This window comes from Callorhinus ursinus, unplaced genomic scaffold (assembly GCF_003265705.2).
Source record: "Callorhinus ursinus isolate GAN/ISIS: 27379988/994484 unplaced genomic scaffold, GSC_fseal_2.0 scaffold21, whole genome shotgun sequence".
Taxonomy (NCBI): Eukaryota; Metazoa; Chordata; class Mammalia; order Carnivora; family Otariidae; genus Callorhinus; species Callorhinus ursinus.
In genome coordinates this window covers 25,502,437-25,527,339 of record NW_027397083.1, presented here as the reverse complement: position 1 = coordinate 25,527,339, position 24,903 = coordinate 25,502,437, and the positions used below count along the sequence as shown (strand labels likewise).

At 35.9% G+C, this 24,903-nt stretch overlaps 1 protein-coding gene across 1 annotated transcript; it reads right to left on the bottom strand.

Annotated features, from left to right (window-relative positions):
• Window positions 1-16,945: 16,945 nt before the first annotated feature.
• FANCF (FA complementation group F) lies at window positions 16,946-24,061 on the bottom strand. Its single transcript, XM_025879219.2, has one exon. It carries the CDS (start codon window positions 24,038-24,040, stop codon window positions 22,964-22,966), a length of 1,077 nt encoding a protein of 358 aa, XP_025735004.1. The 5' UTR covers window positions 24,041-24,061; the 3' UTR covers window positions 16,946-22,963.
• Window positions 24,062-24,903: the final 842 nt, after the last annotated feature.

Sequence of the window (24,903 nt, the reverse complement as noted above, 5' to 3'; positions counted from 1 at the left end):
TCAATTTTAAATGAATTAAATATAAACAAAAAGTACACCTAAGAAAGCTAAAAACCAAAAACTACAACATTTTAAAAGAAAATAGAGGGAGATAGTTTTCATAATATTAAGGTAGGGGAAACTTTCCTAAGTGAGCAAATTAGAGACTGTTAAAAAAAAAAAGCAGAAGTGGCTTTTAAACACTTAAGACATTACTATGATTAAAGATGTAAGAACAGTTAAAATAGGGTGCCTGTGGCTCAGCGGGAAGCCTGCTTCTCCCTCTCGCACTCCCCCTGCTTGTGTTCCCTCTCTCGCTGTCTCTCTCTGTCAAATAAATAAATAAAATATTTTATAAAAGACCCCAAAACAGTTAAAATATAAGGGTGAGTTCAGAGAGAAAGTATTTGTACAGTTTTAACATATAAAATGCTAAAATCTCAAAAATATAAGGAGGCTAAAACCTATAAGATAAAAATATAGGTAAAGGATAAACAGATATTTCACTGAAGAAGAAATACCAATGGCCAACTACCATATAAGAGATCCTCAATGTCTCTGAGAATCAGGAAATACATTATAAAATGGGAAATTAGCATGTAAGCTAAGAATATATTCATAAGAAACGTGGTAGGGCAAATTGTATATTTTTAATTAATATTTGAATAGGTAATATTTCATGTGGGGCAAAATGCACAAGTACAAAATACTATATAATAAAATTCTCCTTCCCACCCAGTTCCCTGCCAGCCGTTAATCTCTTATAGGCAACTAATTCAATTAGTCATCTGTGTATTTTTACAAAAATATTGTATGCATTTATAAGCAAATACACTATACTTGCCTTTAATTTTCACATAAACACACAGAGAGCTTTCATTCTTTTTTATGACGTTATCATATTCCATTGTATAGATGTGATGTAATTGATGGCTCTATAGGTTGATTGCAATACTACAATAAAAACACACTCTACATGAATTGTATCACATAGATGCAAATAGTTATGCAGGATAAATTCTTAGGAGTATAATTGCCAGATCAAATAATATTTGTGCATTGGTAAATGAGTGTAGCCTTTTGAGGAGGAAATTTGAAGACAGCTTTAAAATTTAAAATAGTTATGCGTTGGGACCCAGAACCTATCTTGTAGAAGTAATTTTAATGTTAAAAAATGATGTGTGTGAAAGGGTGCATATTGTAGTATTTTAATAGCAATAAACTGGAAATCTAAATGTCCTTACTTTGGGAATGGTTTTGTATATTTAGAAAATATATATTGTGACCTATTCACATTCCAGAATAACATGCAGCTATTAGAACAAATGAGTTAGGTCCATATGAACAAATGTGGAGATATCTCCAAGAGATATTTAATTAAGTGAGAAAAGCAAATGACTGAACAATATGTATCATATGATTTGTTTTTTTAAAAAACTACCTCTTCGGGTGCCTGGGTGGCTCAGTCCATGGGGCGTCTGCCTTCGGCTCAGGTCATGATCTCAGGGTCCTGGAATCAAGCCCCGCATAGGGCTCTCTGTACAGCTGGGAGTCTGCTTCTCCGTCACTCTCCCTCTGTGCTTTCTCTCTCTCTCTCTCTCTCAAATAAATAAATAAAAATCTTAAAAAAAACAAAAAACTACTTCTTCTGTCTGAAAGGATACATACCAAGTTGTTAAAAGTGATTATCTCCGAAAAATGAAAAGAGACAGGGTATAGGTGATGGGGCAATGTGAAAGGGAATTGCATTATCTTTGCTGTATGTCAAGAATTACATTATTTTGTAAATTAAAAAAAATTAAAATGTTAAGAACACCACCTGAGTTGTGAGAGGCAGGCACCTGGGTGAAATCTCCATGAAAAAGGTCAGCCTCTAAAATCTTTTGCACAGGGTGCCTGGGTGGCTCAGTTGGTTAAGCGACCGCCTTCGGCTCAGGTCACGATCCTGGAGTCCCGGGATCGAGTCCCACATCGGGCTCCCTGCTCAGCAGGGAGTCTGCTTCTCCCTCTGACCCTCTTCCCTCTCTTGCTCTCTATCTCTCATTCTCTCTCGCTCAAATAAATAAATAAAATCTTTAGAAAATAGAATAAAATAAAATCCTTTGCGCAGCAGCACTCAGAGACGCTAACATGGAAGTTGCAGACTGCAACAGATAGAAAAGGTGTGTCGGCAAGGATGACAGCCCAGCCAAGGCCGGCACAGGCGGGAAGGTAGACTACCTTTGCTGGTCCATATGGTATTCCCATTCTAAAAGTGCCTTTTCAGCTATAAGTCATAAATCTCATTTTAAACTAAAAAAAAAAAAAAACCAAAGAAAACATAGCCACAATCTTTGCAATTTTTAGATGATGAAACGTGAGCACTTTGGCAATATATATAAAATGCATTTTGTGTAAAAAGGAAAATGTGGAACCAATATAAATAAATCATGTCTTACAAGTTATTTGCAACTGACTGCTTTATATGAATCTACCATATGAGCCTATACTTACACCTTATAAACATGAAAAATAACTAAAGCAGCAGGAGGGATTTCTTTCCCTCAATAAAAGAACCATATGCCAGGTAGAAAGTAAAATAATCACATCCACCAATGTTGTTTCTGAACCTCTGTCCTTGCTCAATAACAGTAAACAGCTGAACCCTACCATCCATTGTACATAATGATACAGAGTAATCTTTACTTATGATGTGAATCTGTGGAACAGCTAAGTAGAGAGACTCTCTGTTCCTGATTCCATCATCTGACAAGTTACACACAGAAATATTCTTTTTAAAAAAGATTTATTTATTTATTTGAGAGAGAGAGAGAGAGCTTGAGCAAGGGGAGAGGTAGAGGGAGAGTGAGAGAAAGAATCTAAGCAGGCGCCATGCTGAGCCTGTGAGCTCCATCTCACAACACTGAGATCCTGACCTGAACCCAAACCAAGAGTCAGATGCTTCATTGACTGAGCCACCCAGGTGCCCCTGCACAGAAATATTCTGCTGAAAAGTTGGATACAACCCATCATAAAGACCTGGTATAAATGCCCCTATTCCATATCCCGGTAGGGTCGGGAAAAGGTAATCACAAATGCTGTGCCCAAGGTAGTCTCAGAATCCTCAGCTCAGTGCTTCATTAGGCAGCAGTCATGACCAATCAACCAAAATCATCACCAAGCCAGGTGAAAGTTGAAGAATTCCAGTTTTCCATTTGAATCTTTCTATTAAAATACTTGTTGTCAGTCAAGATATTTAGTTCTGCCAAATAAATAAATAAAATCTTTTAAAAAATATATTTAGTTCTGCTGATTTTGCTAGTTTAATACTTTTGATAATTGTGATTGTTTATGAGAGTAAAAAGAGAATGGATTCAATAGAGAAATATTTTCACTGTTAGTCACACAGGATTTTGTCCTTACACTTACTCTACCATGTATTAAATGGAATATTAACAATTTAACAATTCACCTGGTACTGTTTTTAGTACTCTACATTGAAAAAAACTTACATTAATTTTAAGCTAATTTCTTAGAAAAAATTTTTTTGGTTTTATACTGTCAAAGCCAGAAAGATCAGTCTTTTCCTCACTATATTGAAACTAATCATTAGTATATATTTAGCATGTAATATCACCTGCCTTCTAAGGCTCTTGACAGGGAAACAGTACAAAAAGCAAAGTTTAATATGAGGCTTCAACTTCTTCAGGCTTTTATCATTTCAGAGCCGGCCCTTAGGTCACCCCCCCCTTTTTTTTTCATTTTTTCCTTTGCTCTTATAATAGCATTTATGCTTGCTTTGCCTTCATTTTCAATATTTCTAGGTAGGAAAAAAATAATGTTAAAGATTTCAGTGCATTCTATTTATTATTTATGCAATAACAAAGGAATAGATCAAATAAGTAAAAGCTTACTTGATATAAAACTTAACGCTGAGCTAATATAAAACTTAGAGCCCTGGTTACATTTCCATTGTCAAAACTAACTATTTATTAATTTCTGTTAACCTTCTTAGTTTTAAGAGGGAGGGAGTGGATGAAATAGCTTTTTATAACTTTTTGTAACAAGCAACTCTAAATTTCATGATTTAGTATTCATGTTGGAATTTAGAGTAATTTAAACATTAACATAGTTTTTGTAAGTGAACAAGTCCCAAAGTATACAATGAAGGTGTTTATCTTATGCTCATTTCTTATCATGATCAGAACCTGACCTAGTAGGAGTTATGATAAGGTGTCAACTAACTGAATGAAGAACTAAATACGTGAATGAGAAAATAAATAAGGAAAACGTGATTCCTTTGATAAGTGGGTGCTATGTATCGAAGTGTATATTTACAGTCGCTTAACTTTTTTTATATATATTTTTAAGATTTTATTTATTTATTTGAGAGAGAGAGAGAGCACGCACATGAGAGGGGGGAGTGTCGGAGGGAGAAGCAAACTCCCTGCTAAGCAGGGAGCCTGATGCGGGACTCGATCCAGGGACTGCCAGGATCATGACCTGAGCTGAAGGCAGTCGCTTAACCAACTGAGCCACCTAGGCATCCCTACAGTCGTTTAACTTAAAGGAAGATTAAGTATAGCATATTATGCTTGATTTATAAAAGGAATTGTGTGTACATATTATGCGTATTGATGATGGAGTTACACCTCTCATTCTTTGTTGTCAACACAGATACTCAGCCATTTAGAGTCTTAACTTTTTTTTCAGTGAAATAAATACTACTAATAAAGTTAATTATAAATAAATTCTAGGAAGTGCTAACTGTACTTCCTTGATTTAAAGTCACATGTTTCCCATGTGTAATGTGGTGGTGAACCTTCCAATTAATGGCTTATGTAGGTCAGGAAAAAGATTAGCTATAGAACCTGTCTCTGTCTTATAGTACTTCAAATACTCCTCTTTAGCCAACTCTTTACCTTAGAAACATAAAAATGTGTCCAGAATTATGTGTAAACGACACTCACACTCAACATTGAATCAGTGATGAATGGTTTGCATGGCTATACCAAAGAGCTGTTCTAGCAGTTAAAGTATGAAGAAATTTGACAAGTGGCATACATCACTAGAAATTTGGGTCCAGAAAGTTTTCTCAAATTTTACACCCTGTATTACTCATATATACTCAATAGAAATATATCATCTCTCATGTAATCATTGTTCTTTCCTAAAAAATAGACATATTAACCAGAAAAATGATTCAAAAGCAAAATATCTATAGAATAGAGAAATAAGTTTTCTTAAGTATATCTTAAAAATTAGGACATATTGTCCAAACGATCTATTATGTTGGATATGTTTTAATAAACACTCAAGCTTCATTTCATTTTTTTTAAAGATTTTATTTATTTATTTGACAGAAAGAGACATATTGAGAGAGGGAACACAAGCAGGGGGAGTGGGAGAGGGAGAAGCAGGCTTCCAGCTGAGCAGGGAGCCTGATGAGGGGCTCAATCCCAGGACCCTGGGATCATGACCTGAGCTAAAGGCAGACACTTAACCAACTGAGCCACCCAGGTGCCCCTAAAAGATAATATATCAATTTATAAAAATGTGCTTCATATGTCATCTAGGATATTTATCACATTAAAATAAACAAAAACATAGCAGCTTCATTTTAATGATGTTCTTTGTGAATCTCTTATTCTATAAATGTTTGCCTACATATATGTGTGTGTTTGTGTGCTTATTTCATATCTGTCTTCCCCATTAGTCTACAAATTCCATGATGGTGGGATTCACAGTTATTGTATTCAGCCCAACTGACAAAGACTCTCTCCTTGACCAAGCTTTAGGCAGACTCCTCTGAACTCGTTTCTCAGCTGGACCCTGACTCTTAGGCTTCCTTGTTTGTCTCTGCATAGTCCAGTTTTAACAAGAATCCTGTTAAGTCAATTTAACCAGAATCCCCTACCCTTGATCGATATCTAATCACACTCAAATCTGATCTGCTTGCGAAGCCTGCTAATCAGTTGGTTAAGCCAGAGTCCCCCTCACTCCTGATGTTTCCTCTTAGTAATTATCCATCCACTGACCCCCGCCCCCCCCCCCACACACAACCTGCTCCTGGGCTATAAAATACTTACTCTTCCTTGTTGTAAGTTGGAGTTGTCCCCAGGATCTTTCCCCTACTACAAAAGTCCATTGTAGTGGTCCCTACACCTATTGTGATGGTGCTGAAGAAAGTCTGCCTTACTGTCTTTAACAACTGCCATGAAAAATTTTTTCCTTAACATAACAAAGAGTAGGCCCTCGACAATATCTTTTAAAATTTTTAAATAAAATTAAAATGTCTCTCAGTTGGAAATCAATGATGTATAGTAGCATATTCAAAGTTCTAACGGACTCTTCAATAAGGGAAAACTCATTTTTAAATTTCTGTTTCGCAAGTTTATTGACATCCTCTGAAATGAATTCCTGGAATTCATTTTGGGAAATTGAAATGCTAAGCTAATTGTAGCTTTCCAACTCTGGCATGTAATGTAGTAGAAATAAAATATAAAATAAGAAAAAAATGGCTATGAGGATAGATATCCAAATCAAGACATATGTTTAAGGCAGAACTCATTTTGCAAACTATTTGGGCATTAAGAAAGCTGTGCTGAATGTAATTATTATATTCCATGGATTTAGCTTGATTTTTAGTTATTTGAATCCCATACACACATTGCTATGTATACATAAGCAAGATACTACCTTAATACTATCTTGTATATTTTTCCCATGCATATGTTAACCTAATGTATATCTAAATTCTATCACATGAGCCATATTAAGTACTGCGCTCTCCTGCAATATTAGTAGCATCTATATGATAACTGATATGTAGGTGTGATAATAACGTTCTTATATAAAGTTAACACATCCATATTACTGACTGAAAGTTATACATTCCATTTGAACAACTTATTTTTATGTAGATTCAGCCAAAGTCTTAATCTTCTAGACTTTGAGATAAAGCCATTTTAAATAAATTATGTATATACTCATAAATATAAATATGTATACATTATAATGTATATGTAATCTTTTGCATTTTAATTTTCTACATCTGTAAGTACGTTTTACATATTTTTCTATTTTCTGACCCAAATTACTAATAGTAATAAATATATTTATTTATATTACTTAAAGTATAAATTCCAGGAGCAAAATTCTGAAAGATAATGCAAAATATTGTTTCAATGTTTCATCAGAATATATTCAGTGGGTATGTCAGTCAAATCAGTAAATCCTCCAAAGATAAGAATGAATCATTTCCCCAAAAAAATCCATAAGTGTAAATTAAGTACAATTAAATCATAATTCTCTGTACCTTTAAGAAATAATATCATATTCTTCCTACTTGCATGAAAAGAATTACAGATGCAGAAAATGTGCATTCTGTATCTTAATAAAAATAAGCTACTTATTTCTGCATTATGAAATCTCTCCTAAGAAATTACATCTTTGATTTTTTGCATAAGTCTAAGAAAATGGTAGTTAAAGGACTACTTAAATATTCCTTATACAAAAGAGTCTCAACGGATATGGATTCTTATCTCTCCACATTTTATAATTCTAGCATGATCATTTGTATAATATATTCATGGTCAAGAATATATTTTTCTGTTCACCACCTAAAATTTTATCAGCGTGTCTCAATTTGAATTAATCTTCTCTTCCTCCATACTTTCTTATATGCCTTTTACTATTCTACCTTAAATTACTTATGCTATTTTCCTTATTTGATTAGGTATTTCTGGAAACAAGAAAATCTCAGACATTACAGTTGCATTGATAGGTAGATGAACCAGGAGAGAAATATCTGAATAATTTTTTCTCTGACCTCCATTCTACCCCCCAGTTCTCTGATATCTTATATTGAAACTGTTTCTTAAACATCAATACATAGTGCACAGTTAAAAGTGTATTATATATGTGTTAAATTATCTTTAGTGATTACAATGGTTTTGATAATAGTTGTCCCCTTTTTAATTTAGAATTCAGAGATTTATCATTTTAACTTAAACTGGAAATATATGGCAGCATTAGCATATGTAACAAAAATTAGTGCACCTTTGCAAACAAATTGAAACTATAATCGAATCCTACCTATTTTATCTGTTCTTAGATTATTATCTATACCATCCATTTGGATTATCTTGGATATTGCATGTATAATTTTAGAATATCAGTAGATGAATAAAATATATATAGGCTAGAGTTGTACTGTCCAATATAGTAGCCACTAGTCACATATGACTATTCAAATTTTACTTAATTAAAATTAACCTTAACAAAATTAAACTTTAGTTAATTAAATTAAATTAAAACTTTTGTTCCTTAGTTGTGCTAGCATACTTCAAGTACTCAAGAGACACATGTGGCTGCCATAAAGGACAGCACAGATTATACACGCTAAAATTATCTTTGCCATTATAGAACATTTCATTATCACAGTTCTATTGCTCAACTCTGGCTTAGTGAGTTGAGATCAAATCAGCTGTTAAGAACTAGAAGGTATTTTTCTGAAGTCATAGTCTTGCATATAAATAATTCAAGATTTCCCTTTTAATCTCCTCAATATTTCTGTGACAGAGGCAGCCAGTAAGTAATGTTTCCTGCACCTTTCTCACAGATGTGACATGGATGTGATTATTTTTCTGTTTCTTTAGGGCACGTCATGCTCATGCTTGGAGTTCACTGTGGTACTAATTCCCAGGATTTCATTACTCTTTTACACTCATACATTTTACTGTGACTGAAAATCTAATTTTTTAACTTGGTTGATGTAAAGTAATTACTCTTCACCATCACTTGCTGCCAAAGAACCTGGATTGGTTGAGGCTTACTGGTAGTGGATGGCTTTATCATAAGAAAACAATAGATACTTGGTGCTCTCTCCCCTATGATTTAATATGAAGTTTTCCTATCAAGGCCTGAAAATTCCTTCTAGTTTTATGTGTTCTCTCTTTCCGAAAGACACCTCATTATGGTTATTCCATACCTTCTTTCTTCTTAATGTCCTACTTCCTTCCCTCCGTTCTCACTTAGAGCAAGCGACTGTGTAATATTTTCTCTGCTGAGATCAAAGCTACCTACTTGTGCTTTTATATGTAAGTTCTCTCATACGTTTTGCTTCCACACATTGTTGTCTACAGCTCTGTTCTTTCCCCTCCCTGGTGTTGTAATCCTCTGGGAAAGAGAGCCTACCTCTGCTCCAAAATAACTTTTCCATCCATTGTCTTTGAACTCTACCTGCTCTTGTCCTGGCCCTAATGTCTTAAATCTCTAACTCCTTCCTGGTTCCTCTTTATATCAGATAGGATTATATGGTCACAAACGACAAAGATTATCCCTGGCCAAACTATGAGAAAGAAAATTTATTGGAAGTGTATAAATTCCTCACAGACTTACAGGAATAGTTGGAAAAAAGAGGAAAGGGCCAGAAACCAGAGAAATTCTAAGGATCCAGACGATGAGCTCAAGTTGGGCAGGACACCATGAATAAGGTGAATGGACTCCAACCACTTTTTTCATGTTTTGGTCTACGGGAAAGCAGAGCACCTTAACCAGAGTGCCACTGGGCTATATTCAAAGGGTCAATATAGTTTTCCTAAAGCAAAAGCAGGGTGCTATTACTTGAGGAGGGACAGCATGCTGGAAGGCATAAAATACAATTATCCATTAACTTTCCTTTCAAACTTGCGCAAAACCACTTTAAATACACATGTACACACAAATGCATACCCTAAAATATTATATCATTGGCTTCTTACAATTATGATTCCATAATAATTTATACCATTAATTGAGCATTTACCATATGCAAACATTATTCTCAATATTTTCATACGCTATGTTATTTCTCTTTACAAGGATTCTGTTGGTAGGTGCTATTATGATCCTTATTTCTTTCAGATGAAGAAACCAATTCGGTTCCTCAATAGGATCCAAGCTGCATCTTTCTGATTCCAAATATTGAGTTCTGAGCAAATACGCTGGAATATTTCTATTTGCAATGAGTTTTTCAAGTCAGCCAGGGGTCTGTGGTCTGTTTTCTATGTTTTTCTTGCATTAATAACTTCCTTTAGGCTTCTAAAAACTGTCTTCTTTTCTTTCAAGTCTTGAGAAACTACTTATTTTCAGTTTATCAAAACCTTGTTGTAGTCAAATGCAAAGCAATTTCAGTTCCTCTCAGCCTTCTGTTTCCAGATGACACCATCATGGACCACCCTCTTGTTAAAATGTCCTTCAGTTTTTGTGACATCATGTTCCTCTTGTCCTCCTCTCATCTTGTATGTCATCTCTGAAAATCGTTCTTCCTCCTTTTGCTCCATAGCTGAGTGACTTTCTCAGTGTATAAGACATAAGTGTCAAAGACAAAAAGCCAAGGTGAAGGACAGAACTTTTATGCCAACTTTCTTGGAGACCAAATCAAGTCTTCTGACCATCATTTCCCAATGCTATTTAATGTCAAATGCTGTATACCAATTTCTAACTCTTTAAATTCTAATTTTATATTTGCAGCTGTCTGCAGACCATTAGGCTTTCAAACTTATTTATAAAATGTATCTTACCTGGCCATCTTTTGGAACAGCTTTATTTCTGTATTAGCACCATAGGCCACTAAATCCTGCCAACTATTTAAATTATTTTAGGATTTTTGTCTAGATCACTGAAATTGCCTTTTATATAATGGAATGATGATTGCTTAGTTAATATTAGTCTTAGATTTTTCCCAGTCACTCTGATCTCCAGAACCCAATACATCTAAATAGCATACTTCACTCTGCTAGTTTCCTTGGATAATCCTCACCATGGAGCAGAGCTTAGAAGAGATTTTAGTGGTCATACACCCAGTATCTGCTATGCCTTTCTGAATCATCCACCCATGAGCCCATAAAACTCAATATCTTCAATCTCTGCTAAGGAAGGCGGTATTATGCAACAGTCATAGATATATAATTTTGACTGAGTTATTTAATTTTCTATTCCTCAGTTTCCTTATCTGTAAAATGAGGAAGATAATGAGATCACCTTATGTGGTGCTGTGAAGAAATAAATGACTAATCAAATAAATGAACAAGTAATCCCAAACAGTGATAAGTGCTATAACAAATATAAAACAGACTTATGTAATAGAGTTAATCAAGTGTGTAGAGGGTGGGTGGTGGAGGGAGGGCTACTTCATACAATCAGTGGACCCAACTAACAACCACCCAGCTCATATTCCTCCATCTGGCACACAACGATTCCATGAAATATTTTGTTGAATATCTTGCCCAAATCATGATAAATTTTATCTATGGCATTTCCAAGAATATTAGCATAGTAAACTTCACTGAACTGAAAAAAATTTGTTTTCATGACTTGTTCTTAGTGAATCTTTGCTGGTAGCCACTAGTTACTTTCTGCTTTTACCAGTGCTTATCAAATCATCTGCTCAGTGATTGGTTATGAATTTTAAAGTAAAAAGCACATGCAAACAATGAATCACGGAACACTACATCAAAAACTAATGATGTAATGTATGGTGATTAACATAACATAATAATAAAAAAAGGAAATACAAAAGAAAAAAAGCATAATACTTGTTTCTATGTTTTCTTACCTATGATCAGATTATATAGAAAACCCTGGAAAACTACGTCTTTTTTTTTTTTTTTTAAAGATTTTATTTATTTATTTGAGAGAGAGAGAATGAGAGATGGAGAGCACGAGAGGGAAGAGGGTCAGAGGGAGAAGCAGACTCCCTGCCGAGCAGGGAGCCCGATGCGGGACTCGATCCCGGGACTCCAGGATCATGACCTGAGCCGAAGGCAGTCGCTTAACCAACTGAGCCACCCAGGCGCCCCGGAAAACTACGTCTTTAAGTTTGATTTATCTTGCTATTGTGACTGTTAAAGAAAAAATTATTCTGATACTTTTTAAAATGGTAAGGAATACTTAATACCATTGCAATAGGGGAGATATCAGGCTCAAAGACGGCCTGGTATCTATAGCCAACTAGTAGGGTGAGGGGGCAGTAGGTGGAAAATTAGTAAAAGGAGACATCAAACACAGGGAGATTCTTGCTAAACTGGCCTTACAGGATTCTTGCTAAAAACAGGCCAAGGACCTAGACATTTAAAGTGGGAGATGAAAAACTTTACCAGATATCAAGGGTGATCAAATATCAAGGGTGGAATTCCTTTGCCAGATTATTTGCTAAGACTCGGCTGAGCAGGCCAAAGACAGAACTGGACATGGGTCAAGGGGTCAAGATTGGCTGAAAAAAGGGTTCAGAGGAACCCAACTAAAGTTTAGTTGAGGACAGAGTGTTTGTCAACTTGAAGTCACCCATTTTAGTTGTTAATTTCTCTATGACATAATATGGGTTAGAAATTAAAAACAAAATGAGGGACACCTGGGTGGCTCAGTTGATTGTCTGCCTTCAGCTCAGGTCATAATCCCAGAGTCCTGGGATCGAGCCCCACATTGACCTCCTTGCTCAGCGGGGAGCCTGCTTCTCTGTCCGCCTGCAGCTCCCCCTGCTTGTGCTCCTTCAGCGTGCACGAGTTCTCTTTCTCTGGCAAATAAATAAATAAAATCTTTTAAAGAGATGAATCCCACTGAATGATAGCTAGCTATGAACTGAATGAATAGCACTATTGTCAGTGACTAAAGAAAAAAAAAATCCCTTCTTAGCAATTTCTGGACTTAAATCTTAGCAACATCCATTCTTTGGAATAGGCTGAAGAAATCGCTATGGGGATAAACAATTAATATCCTGTCTTCACAATGTTATGAGTAGGGGCGCCTGGGTGGCTCAGATGGTTGGGTGTCTGCCTTCGGCTCAGGTCATGATCCCAGGGTCCTGGGATCCAGTCCCTCATCAGGCTCCCTGCTCCTTGGGGAGCCTGCTTCTCCCTCTGCCTCTCTCTCCCTCTCTGTCTCTCGTAAATAAATAAATAAAAAATAAAAAAAGTTATGAGTACCCATTTTTTTGAAAGTTATTCTATAACTGTGTTTTTGTTTAAATTATTCACCATGCATAATTATATCTTCAAGGAGCCATTGTAAAGCAAATATTGTTTACTCACACCATAAATTTCAGAATAGAATATTTAAAGCATAATAAATTTCAATTTATTCAATTAATGAAAAATAGGATATTTAGTAATTATTATATTCTCTCTTCTTTATTTCCTCTAATCTTAACACAGTGTATCTTTATGTATTTATACATAATTAGGATATCAAAAAAGGTAGAGATATACTTGATAACTCATAAACATTGTTTTGTTTTAAAGATTTTATTTATTTATTTGAGAGAGAGAGAATGAGAGATAGAGAGCACGAGAGGGAAGAGGGTCAGAGGGAGAAGCAGACTCCCTGCTGAGCAGGGAGCCCGATGTGGGACTCGATCCCGCAACTCCAGGATCATGACCTGAGCTGAAGGCAGTCGCTTAACCAACTGAGCCACCCAGGCACCCACTCATAAACATTGTTAACCAATGTGTTCTCTTTTAAGACATGCCAATAGTTGGCAACTTCCAGTTGCAGAAAGGTCATAATCCTTTCTACCTCTCAATCAATCTTCTCTGACTCAAAAGAAAGTTTGAAAGGAACTGGTTTGGTACCTACATCTCAAAGTTACAGACAAATCATTTTCAATTAACAGATCTAATTATAAGCAAAGTCTGTCATCCCTCTTAACTTTTTAAAAAGAAAAACAACTTCTGTCAAAATAAATAAATTAATAATAAATTAATGAATAAGTAAGTATTGGTTATAGATATTACCCAACATGAACAAAAGAGAAAAAACAGACTGCAGGGAAAAAATTATGAATAGAACACAGTGACTTGTTAAAGTAAAACAAAATATTTACTATTATGTCATTGGATTCAAGGAAAGGGAGGAGAAAGTGTGGGACTGAAAAATATTGGCTGAAATTTTTCCAAATTTGGCGAAAGACATAAGCCTATAGATTCAAACATGGATGGAACTCAAGGGTATTATGCTAAGTGAAGTAAGTCAGACCAAGAAAGACAAATATCATATGATTTCACTCAAATGTGGAATCTAAAAAACAAAACGAATGAACAAAAAACAGAATCAGATTTATAAATACAGAGAACACACTGATGGTTGCCAGAGGGTAGTGGTTGGGGGTGGGCAAAATGGGTGAAGGGGAGATTGGGAGATAGAGGCTTCAGTTATGGAATGTACAAGTCACGAGAATAAAAGGCACAGTATAGGGAATATAGTTAACGATATTGTAATAGCATTGGATGGTGACAGATGGTAGCTACACTTGCGGTGAGCATAGCGTAATATATAGAGTCAGTGCTATGTTGTACATCTGAAACTGATGTAATATTGTGTGTCCACTATACTCAAAAATTCTTTTAAAAAAAGAAGCTGAGCAAATTCCAAATAGGGTAAAGCCAAAGAAATCCATAAAGATACACCATAATCAAACTTCCAGCAACTATAGACAAAGAAAAAGATTTTAAAGCAGAGAGAAATGAGATTTTATCTATAGGGGTAAAACTATTTAAATGACAGATTTGTCATCATAAACCACAAAAGCCAAAAGGAAAGGGCACATTTTCAAATGCTGAAAGAAAAGTCATGTCAAATTCTATATCTGATCCAAATTATCTTTCAGGAATTAAGAGGAAATCAAGACATTCTCAGATGAAGAAAAATGAAGAGAATGTATCGCCAATAGGTCTACCTTAAAAGCAAAAGATGTTCTTGAATAATCATGCACTTGTTTTGCTGAAGGAAGATATAATTATTCTTATCCAAATTATATAAATGAAAAGTTGGAAGCTTGGAGCAATGAAAGAATTTATCCGAAGTTGTCCAGAGATAGTGTTTTATGATAAAAAATCAGTCATAAAGGAAAAACCATTTAACGAGGTTTTTATTTCCCCCTTTTTGTGTCCTTAGTTACACTTTAGTTCCCTCACCATAAAAAAATCATTGTTTTCTTTAATCTTTTAAAACCCTTAAATGGAATTATAAATGCCTTTTTAATTGTAATATGAAGTGTAATATTCCATTCATAGAACTAGACTATAAAAAAGGTATAATACATTTAACAAATTACAGAGACCATATTCTTCAAATAGCCTGCTTTCGCTAACGTCTATAATGACAAACAGTGAAATCATTTTGAATCTACTGGGGCCAATTTACTGGTGCAGCGCACAAGGTCCAGTGCTTCCAGCTATAATTAGAAAATGGCGCCGGCTCTCAATTAGTTTCGGTTACTATAGTAATTCCATATGTAACCTATGCCTGCCGACTAGTGAACTAGATCGTGTATCTTTTGTAAATTGCTCTTGTTAGTCACTTGTAATTTATTTTATGTTTCCAACAACAATTGCAAACCAGCAATGTCAGGAACACATGTTTTTGCAATTATTGGAAAAACAGACCAGAGAATGTGCGCCTCCAACCTCATCCTCACTATTGGCTATCGATATTTATGCAAACTACTGATTATTTTTGAAAGTCATCAGAGATTGTGAACATAATTTTTTTAAATACAAGATAGAAAATATACTTCCTTTTTGGCCCAGAATATTTATTGTGAAACTATGAGATTGCTTTATCTCTAAAGGAAACTATAAAGTAATTTATAGTCTCCATTGTTTTCCCTGTTCTTCATTTTGATAGTCAATATATTAGTAATAGATTATTTGAAATTTTATCTTAACATCCATTGTGGATTCGAATTCAGTTAACATTTTTAAGGTACATAATGTATCTAAGATTAGCAAACACCTTTTTACGCATTCTTGTCCATGGCTGCATCTATATTCACTGAAAGCTAACAGTGTGCTGTTTTCTTATTCCATTTTGGCATATTGTCAATGCTCATAAATGTATGCATAGTCTCAAACAGAATATCTTACACAATAAGTATTGATAATATGTCAGATGCTTGGTATAATAATGAATATTTCAACAGCTATCCCATAGAGCTTTGAACAATTATGGAAGGTAAAATACCCAATATTGATCTACACATATATCTATACTTTACATATTGCTTTCCAGATGTATTTTCCAGATGTATTTTCTTTTAAGAAATAAAAAAATTGGTTCATAACATAAACATTATAAGCTAAATTGGTTCGTAATCAGTTTTAGTGCATTGTCACACACTGACATATAAGGAGATGATCAAATGCTATTTGAATAAATAAATAAGTAAAAATTTGCAACGCAAATATGAACTGAAGGATATATAGTGAGGAGGCTTTGCTTTGCTTGTAGTGATAAACAAATATATTTGCCTTTAGGATAAATTTATTTTAAATATTGATATGTAAAACCCAAATTTCAGTACAAATTTCAGATATGTGCCTAACAATGAGATTATAATAGACCTCATTCAGAACTTGATAATCCTATCTGTAGTACTTGTATAAATGTAAAATACACACTGATTATTCACTTTTTATATCCTTATGCTTATACTTCTGAATTACTGTATATAAAATTTTCTAAGATTAAAGTCCTGATCATCGATGAGATAAAAAGATAAAACCACAATGAGTTTTTTAAAATTTTTTTATTGTTGTGTTAATCACCATACATTACATAATTAGTTTTTGATGTAGTGTTCCATGATTCATTGTTTGTGCATAACACCCAGTGCTCCATGCAGAATGTGCCCTCTTTAATACCCATCACCAGGCTAACCCATCCCCCCACCCCCCTCCCCTCTAGAACCCTCAGTTTGTTTTTCAGAGTCCATCGTCTCTCATGGTTCGTCTCCCCCTCCGACTTACTCCCCTTCATTCTTCCCCTCCTGCTATCTTCTTCTTCTTTTTTTTCCTTTACATATATTGCATTATTTGTTTCAGAAGTACAGATCTGTGATTCAACAGTCTTGCACAATTCACAGCGCTCACCATAGCACATACCCTCCCCAGTGTCTATCACCCAGCCACCCCATCCCTCCCACCCCCCACCACTCCAGCAACCCTCAGTTTGTTTCCTGAGATTAAGAATTCCTCATATCAGTGAGGTCATATGATACATGTCTTTCTCTGATTGACTTACACAATGAGATTTTAAAACACTGTAAGCTCCTTTGAACTCAAACCTTTACCCCAATATTAAAAGTAATGAAGCTTCAAGAACCAGTTGTATACACATTAATTATTGTAATTATTTGAGCTGCTTTCCCTTAGGGCCACCAGATTTCTAAGCCGAAAGGGCATTCTTAGCCCACTATGACAATTAGCACCTGATAAATGATGCTACTGCCACACTTCTAAGATAGTGATTGATCATTTCCAATTAATTCCTGAGAGAAATCAATGCTTCCTTCCTAGAGCATTTACGTTAACTAATTTATGTTAATATAAATATCCTATATCCACAATTATCTAGGGAAGATGGGCCATTCTATTTATAACTGGCTACTACTTTAGAGTATCAGTATACTTTTCAGAGCTCCATATATGTGTAAAAGAGTTATAAAAACCAAGGAAATTGAGCAATTTAACCACGGCAACTAAATCTTGACATTGATGAAGGTTGACCCATGTCAAATGTAACAAAGAAGCTTCAGAAGATTTTTCAGATTGTTGGGTTACAGCTTGAAAATGCTACCACATATTGACGTTACCACTCTTTTTTTTTTTTTAAAGATTTTACTTATTTATTTGAGAGAGAGAGAATGAGAGAGATAGAGAGCACGAGAGGGAAGAGGGTCAGAGGGAGCAGCAGACTCCCTGCTGAGCAGGGAGCTCGATGTGGGACTCGATCCCGGGACTCCAGGATCATGACCTGAGCTGAAGGCAGTCGCTTAACCAACTGAGCCACCCAGGCGCCCCACCACTCTTTTTGTTTGGATTTGTCCTCCTTGTAGCCGCTAGGAAAATTATTTATGTTTCTTAAAGATATGACGCAAAGGGTAACACTCTAAAGAAATGTTTACTCCACTCCTATTCCTATTTTATTGTTTACTCCATTCCCATGCATTCAGTTATCAATTACTTAATATGCCAATATGTCTAATGTTGTGGAGAGGACAAATAACTTGATACCAGAAAATTAGCCTTTGAACTTGGCATCAAGTATTGAGGGCAGAAGTTAAGTTGGTATGGGTTAAAGGAAAAATGAAGACTTCTACTTCTGGCAAAGCCATAATTGCATGTTCAGTAGCGCTCAACTGCTACAAACATTTAGATTCTCAACAAAACATATTTTAATGCTTTGTTGGAATTTTAGGAAATAAGGAAAATTTCCAAGTCACCTCTCGCACCCTACCCCTCGAACCCCCTGCCAAACATATTATCTCCAAAGGTAGAGATATGAGTAGCATGCAAACCTGCAGCTTCATCTTTGAGCGTACAGCATTTGTTCCAGTCACCCTCAGTCATATGATTAAAAGTAGCTCACTAGCGCCATACTGACATTCCAGTTCGCTGGAAGGGAGAAACAGGGTATAGGGCAAATAATTTCATATTCCTAGAGTGTGAATCCTAAGTTGGGCATATCAATTCTGCTTATATACAGCTGGTCAAAATAGTGTGAGGGCCATACCTAACTGCAAGAGAAACTGGAAATTTACTCTCTAATTGGGTAGCCATTTCTAGCTGAAATGTGGGGGTGAGATATTATATGTCAAAAAAGATATATGTCAAAACATGAGACTTGCAGTGAAAGCAGAATCCAGAGACAATTTAATATAATAATACAAAAAGAAAAGTTACAAATAAGCTAAATGTCCTTGTTTAAGAAGAACAGAATAAAACAAAGAAAATAGATGAAATAATAGCATAAACATTTGAAAAGGAAAAAATGTATGATAAACTATTAGTTTACTGGTAAACATTATGTAACATTTAACATCTGAAGAGACTAATCAGAAAAAAGCAGACAGGCTAAAAAAAAAAAACAAAAATGAAACAGAACTATAGATACACTAATGACAAAAAAGCTAAGAAGATATTAGTGATAAAAAAATAAGAAACCACTTTGTTCCAATAAATTTGTAAAGTTAAATGAAATAAATTTTTAGATAAATGTAACTTACTAAAACTGACTTAAGAAGAAATAGAAGTGTGAACAGCTCTTATAACCACTAACAAAATTTAAATTTTAGTTAAGTAATTAAAAAAAATCAAGCTCAGATTGTATTAGAGAATAATTCTACAAAACTCTCAAGGAATTGATCATTCCAATTTTATAAAACCCTTCCATACAACAACAAAAAAAAATAGAAACAGTCCATAATTCAAATGGTATGGACAATATATCTTAATTTCAAACAAAAGTAAGAATAAAAAATTACAGGCCAACTTCACTTATGAACTGAGAATCAAAAATCTAAACAAAATATACATGGAATTGAACAGAATATTAAAAAGTTAATACATTTGACAAAGTTGAATATCCCAGAAATGAAATGACAAATTATCATTAGAAAAGTTAGCATAATAAAGGTGGAAATAGACCTCAACATTTTCATCTCATTAAATGTAGGAAAGGCATTTAACTAATATTTATTTAGGACTTAGTCTATAATCAGTGCAGATTTTCTTTATTTTTAAGGACTAAACATGAGAATGTTTGATAACTTTATAAAATCTAGAAATGGCATGTACATTTATTATAGCTGTAGAAATAGTGACATATGACCAAAAGATGGAAAGGAATACATAGACATTAAAATAGTGCCGAGGTGACAAGATACTCTTTTAATATTGTTATTGTGTTATTTATACAACAAAAATGTGTTTACTGTATTAAACTCTCAACCTCATTTTATTTAATTATTTTTTAAAGATTTTATTTATTTATTTGACAAAGCAAGAGAAGAAACACAAAGCAGAGAGCCCGATGTGGGGCTAGATCCCAGGACCCTGGGATCATGACCTGAGCCAAAGGCAAACACTTAATGACTAAGCCACCCGGGCACCCTTCTCAATCTCATTTTAACCTCATTTTCTTTTTAAATTTATTTTAATGGTCAAATCTAAATAATAAGTTTCATTCTTAGTTCTCATTATATTTTTATGTATAATTGCTCTTCATAAATACTAATGGATTAAATTTAGATAATTTACAAACATGTATTATATTTATCAACCTAAAGAAGAGAAAATAAAAAAAAAGAGAAAATAAGTGATTATGCCTGTTTATAACTTCTGAAATCATTTTCATATGCATTATCATTTTACCTTTTAATTATGCTAAGTAGTAGAAAAGGTGGCATTTTTCCATTTAACAGATGAATAAACTCTCAGAGAGTGAAATAACTTGGTAAAAGTTATAGCAGGGGGTAATAACCCAAACTTAAAAGAATATTGAAAAAATATAGGGAATAAACTGAGGGTTGCTGCAGGGGAGGTCAGTGGGGAGGATGGGGTAATTGGGTGATGGGCATTAAGGAGAGTGCTTGACAGAATAAGCACTGGGTGTTATATGCAACTGATGAATCACTAAATTCTACCCCTGAAACTAATAATATACTCGATGTTAACTAAATTAAATTTAAATAAAATGTATGTGCCAGACCCTGTGTTAGTTGGAAGTTTACAATGATGATACAGACCAATCACCTAAAATCACCTAGAAAGTTTGTGGAGCAATTTAAGTTAGAAAATATCCAGATCTACATTGGCTTTACCACATAAGAGCCATACAATGGTTGGACAAATGTTGAGATTAAATTCCTGAGTCTCAATTAATAAAATTGGAAGCTCACAGCACATTGCCCTGTCTTACAGAGTTTCTGCTAGATGATTTAATCGTCAAACTTTGTAAACTATATGACATCATACATATGACACCATACATGTGCCAAATTTATTCACCAAAAGCCAAATCTTAGGCATTTTCCATTAGAATCAGAATAAGTAGCCAGCACACAGACAACAGCATTCAGATTTGAAATAGTCTAATATACTCAATAAATATACAACCAGCCTGAAAAGTGCTAAGAGAGCACTGAGATGTATGTTCTCAAATAATACTAACAGCAATACAACAGACATGAAGTCATTTTATTTGCCAACTCATGAGAAGCTTGAAGTTATTGTTTCTCATTCCTTCCTCTCCCTTTTTCTTATAGATTCCTAGAGAAATAAGATTGCTATAATCAATAGCATATTTTCAAATATTTAATTGTTTAAAATACGATAAAGAATACAGATTAAGTCTCTAATCCTGGTTTCATTTATGCAAACATTTGGAGTACCTACCACATGCCAGGCACTGTGCTAGGCTCTGGGGAAAAAAGAAAACAAAACAGGTAGGGCTTCTGTCCCCGTGTTACTTATTTTCTTTGTGCCCTCGGGCATTCTTCTTGATCTCTTTCAGCCTAAGATTAGACAAGATTATCTATGTAGTGAACATAACATAGAGCCTAAAATAAGATATGGTTAGGTATAAAAATGGATTTTAAAATTTTAAGTCTATATCAATTTTTATCATTTTAAATAAGAGTGTGCAATATAGCTGCAGAAATAGGGAAATAACTTTACAAACTGTCATTCTCTAAAACTAAAGTTTAGAGTTATGGGATTTAGGGTTGAGTCAATATTAGGACTTGCCCCTATAGAACTTCACTAGGTTGTTTCCTGAAACAGTTCATGTAACTGACAAAAGGAATTGCCTTTCTTCTTGCATTAATGGCAAACAATCTAAAAGATGGTCTACATGGATTAGAGGTAGAAAAAGGAATCAGACCACAGGAAAATAGAACCTGCTACTGTTAACCTAGGATTATCTAAAAAAAAAGTGTACATGCTAGTGGAACAGTAGCTTACTCCACGTTCTATTATAGAGTTAAAAATTCCACAAGATTATACAACTCTTCATTCTAACTACATTTCTGGAAATTAGGAATTAACTTTCTGAACATCCCTATATTTTCAAAAAAATCTTGCTACCAACTAACTTGGATAGGGACAAAAATATCTTTATGAATGCAAAGTTATATCCCCCTAATAAAAGTTAATAAAACACCATTAAGTTTGGTGATTGGGAATCACTCTACCAGTTGTGGAGCATCTGGGTAAACTCACAAATTAGGTTCCTACACACACGAGACAAATATTCTAAACTGTTCCCATACGGCAGCCACTAAGGAAAAAATGAGGAAATTTAACTATTTTAAACACTTCATTTAACATAAGAGGCAACTGTAGCACCAAGATTGTGATTTATTAATCTAGTCAATGGCTGAAGCACTAAAATCTGGGTCTTCTAATTCATATTTGGTTTGATTGTTTTGTCATCAAATGCTAAATCCAAGGGCATATATTTGTATTTACTATACTTTAAGCAATTTTTTTTTTCTCATCCTTAGGTCAGTGCTTTAAAGTATTGTTTGGTAAAAAACAAAAGAACAAAAGAAACCTGTTTGGTCTCTGAATTTCAGAGAGTAGTGATTTGCAGAAATTAAGAAACTCCTTGAACAATTTTAATACATGTTGAGGCTGGCTAATTGGTTAGGATACTAGGTTAAAAAGGCCAAAGTCCAGGGTTTAAACTCCAAATAGGCCAGTTAGCTTTTCAAACGAACATTTTTTGACAACACATGTTGTTGGTTAAAGGAAACTCTTCACTACTGAGCGGTGGGTAAGGGGGGGGGGGGGCTAAAAAAGTAAGCCATACTTATAGAAAAAAAGGTGTTTTTGTCACTTTTAAAAGTACACATCTTTTCAGCATTCTTAGGAAGGGGCCTTCTAATAAGCAAACTATTGTTAATCTCTTGGCTTTAAGTAGGATCCTTCCAATGTCACTCCTCTATCCACAAAATCCATGACAGTACAAGCCAGTTCCTTTACAAATTATAATTGTAAATTATAATCCCGCCTATTATAAATTAGCACCTAAAATAATATTTTGGACACTCGAACATATAGATCTGGAGCAAGCACTGGAATTTTAATTTTGTAAACTATACATACAAATAATAACAGAACACTGCCCATAGTGAACTGGGGCCTGGGCTGAGACCTAAAACTTTTTTTTTCCCCCAACTGCACTATCATGACCCCCTCCCAAGAGCTAACAACAGGTCTGTCCAGATGCTGAGACCAGGGACTTGGAAATCTCCATCTTGCGCCTTACAGGACTCCAGGGCAGTTAGAACTTCATCTCTGAGAGGTGGAGGGGCCTGACAGAGGCTTTGAAACCTGCCGTACAACTCCTCCCAGGACACGTGTTGGGACTCAGCTGCAACCCAAGTGCCTTTCTCAAGGTCGTAGCGCAGATGCCGACCCCAGTCTGTAAGCAGACCCAGGTAGGCCCGGGAGAGCTCTGGATGGCGGCCGGCCACCGAAGTTAGAAGCCCGACTGGGAGGTTGTGGCAAAAGGCAGCCATGACATCTGACTTCGCCAAAAGCCAACGGACCAGCTCCTGACCCCCCTGTCCGGGCGTTTTGGGGGTGCCCAGCTCCAACTCTTCTCCTTGGGGCCGGGGAGACGACGGGGGAAGCAACAGCGCGGCCGCTATCACCTTCAGAAAGTTGTTCTGAGGCAAGCGGTCCCACAGAGCGCTGAGAAACCTGCTGGGGCCCTCGCCTTCGGCCTTCGGCACCTCCCGCAGACGCTGCAGCAGAAGCTCCGCCTGGGTCTTCAGCACTGAGTCCTCAAGCACCGAGTTCTCTCCGTAGCCGGTGAAACGCAGCATGTGGACGGCGGAGCGGCGGCGGGCGAGGCGAACCAGGCTGCCTTGAAGCGTCTCCTCGTCGGCGTCCGGGACGCCAGGGCCCGGAAAGAGCTGCTGCAGCAGGTAGTGATAGGCGGCATCCCCGAGGGCCCGGTTTTCCAGCAGGCGCAGAGACAGCAGGAGGTCACAGCGGCCCAGGGCCTGGAAGTTCGTCAACCCGGGGACTGGAAAGGACCCAGAGGTGCCCTCCTGTCTCCACCGCTTTTGCAGCCGCCGTTCCAGAGCCGTGCGAATGCGGACATGGCGGCCAAAGCGACTGTGGACGTGGCGCAGGTAGCGAGCCCACTGCAAGGCCCGGCGCACTGTCGCGGGGTCCCAGGGGCTGACGTGGGTCGTGCGGGAGACGGCCAGAAGCTCAGAGAAGCGCTCCAGGTGTTGCAGGAGCGATTCCATGGGGGCGTGCTTACTTCCGCGTTCACCTTGGAGACGCCGACTCTCTGCGTGCCGATTGGAGCGTCCGTGTAAGGATACGCCTCTGTACAACGCTATTGGATAAAGTCCTTATCAATCTGACATCTGTTTTCATCCGGGTATTTTGACCCCGGGAAATTTAAACTGCAGAAAAGGCCCGGCGGTTTTACGTTCAACGCCCGTGTTAAGGAGGCTCTTAGGGCTGGAGGAGAATAAATGTGGGGCGTCCTAGAGAAAGTTCCCGGAGTCACGTGTGAGATGCTGTTAGTCACGAAAGTCTCCATGCCACCTTTCACTTTGGAAATAATCCCTAGTAGAAATTTCCTGAGCTTTGCCTGAGAGTCTGTGCTGAGGTTTATCATAATTGGGTAATGCCAGACATGGTGTTAATATTAAATGAAGGCTTTAGTTAACTCAGTTTAATAGAAAATGTACTGGCCTCCAATTAATTAATGCCAGGCACTCTTAAATTCCGGCCTTCATGTTGTTCTTTCATTATTAAGAACTGAAGCCCAGATTAATTGGAACAAACAAAACTTGTTAATACTTCACTAAAAATTTTAAAGGAACTTAAATTTTCATTTCAAAATTGCACTATTTTTTTGTTTTCATTTTTTCCATAGCAAAATAGCTCAGTTGAATTTTGTTTCACACAAACAACTAATTGAGCAAAAGTGACAGTTAAGAGCAGATACCAAAAGCAAATACTTGACTAAGATTGTGGGAAGAGAGAGGGGAGAGAAATAAGGATCTATTTCAGGAATGTCATCTGGATTATTCACTCATTTATGCATTCAACAAATATTTATTTGCCAACTACTAGAGGTTGCATTGTCCAAATACCC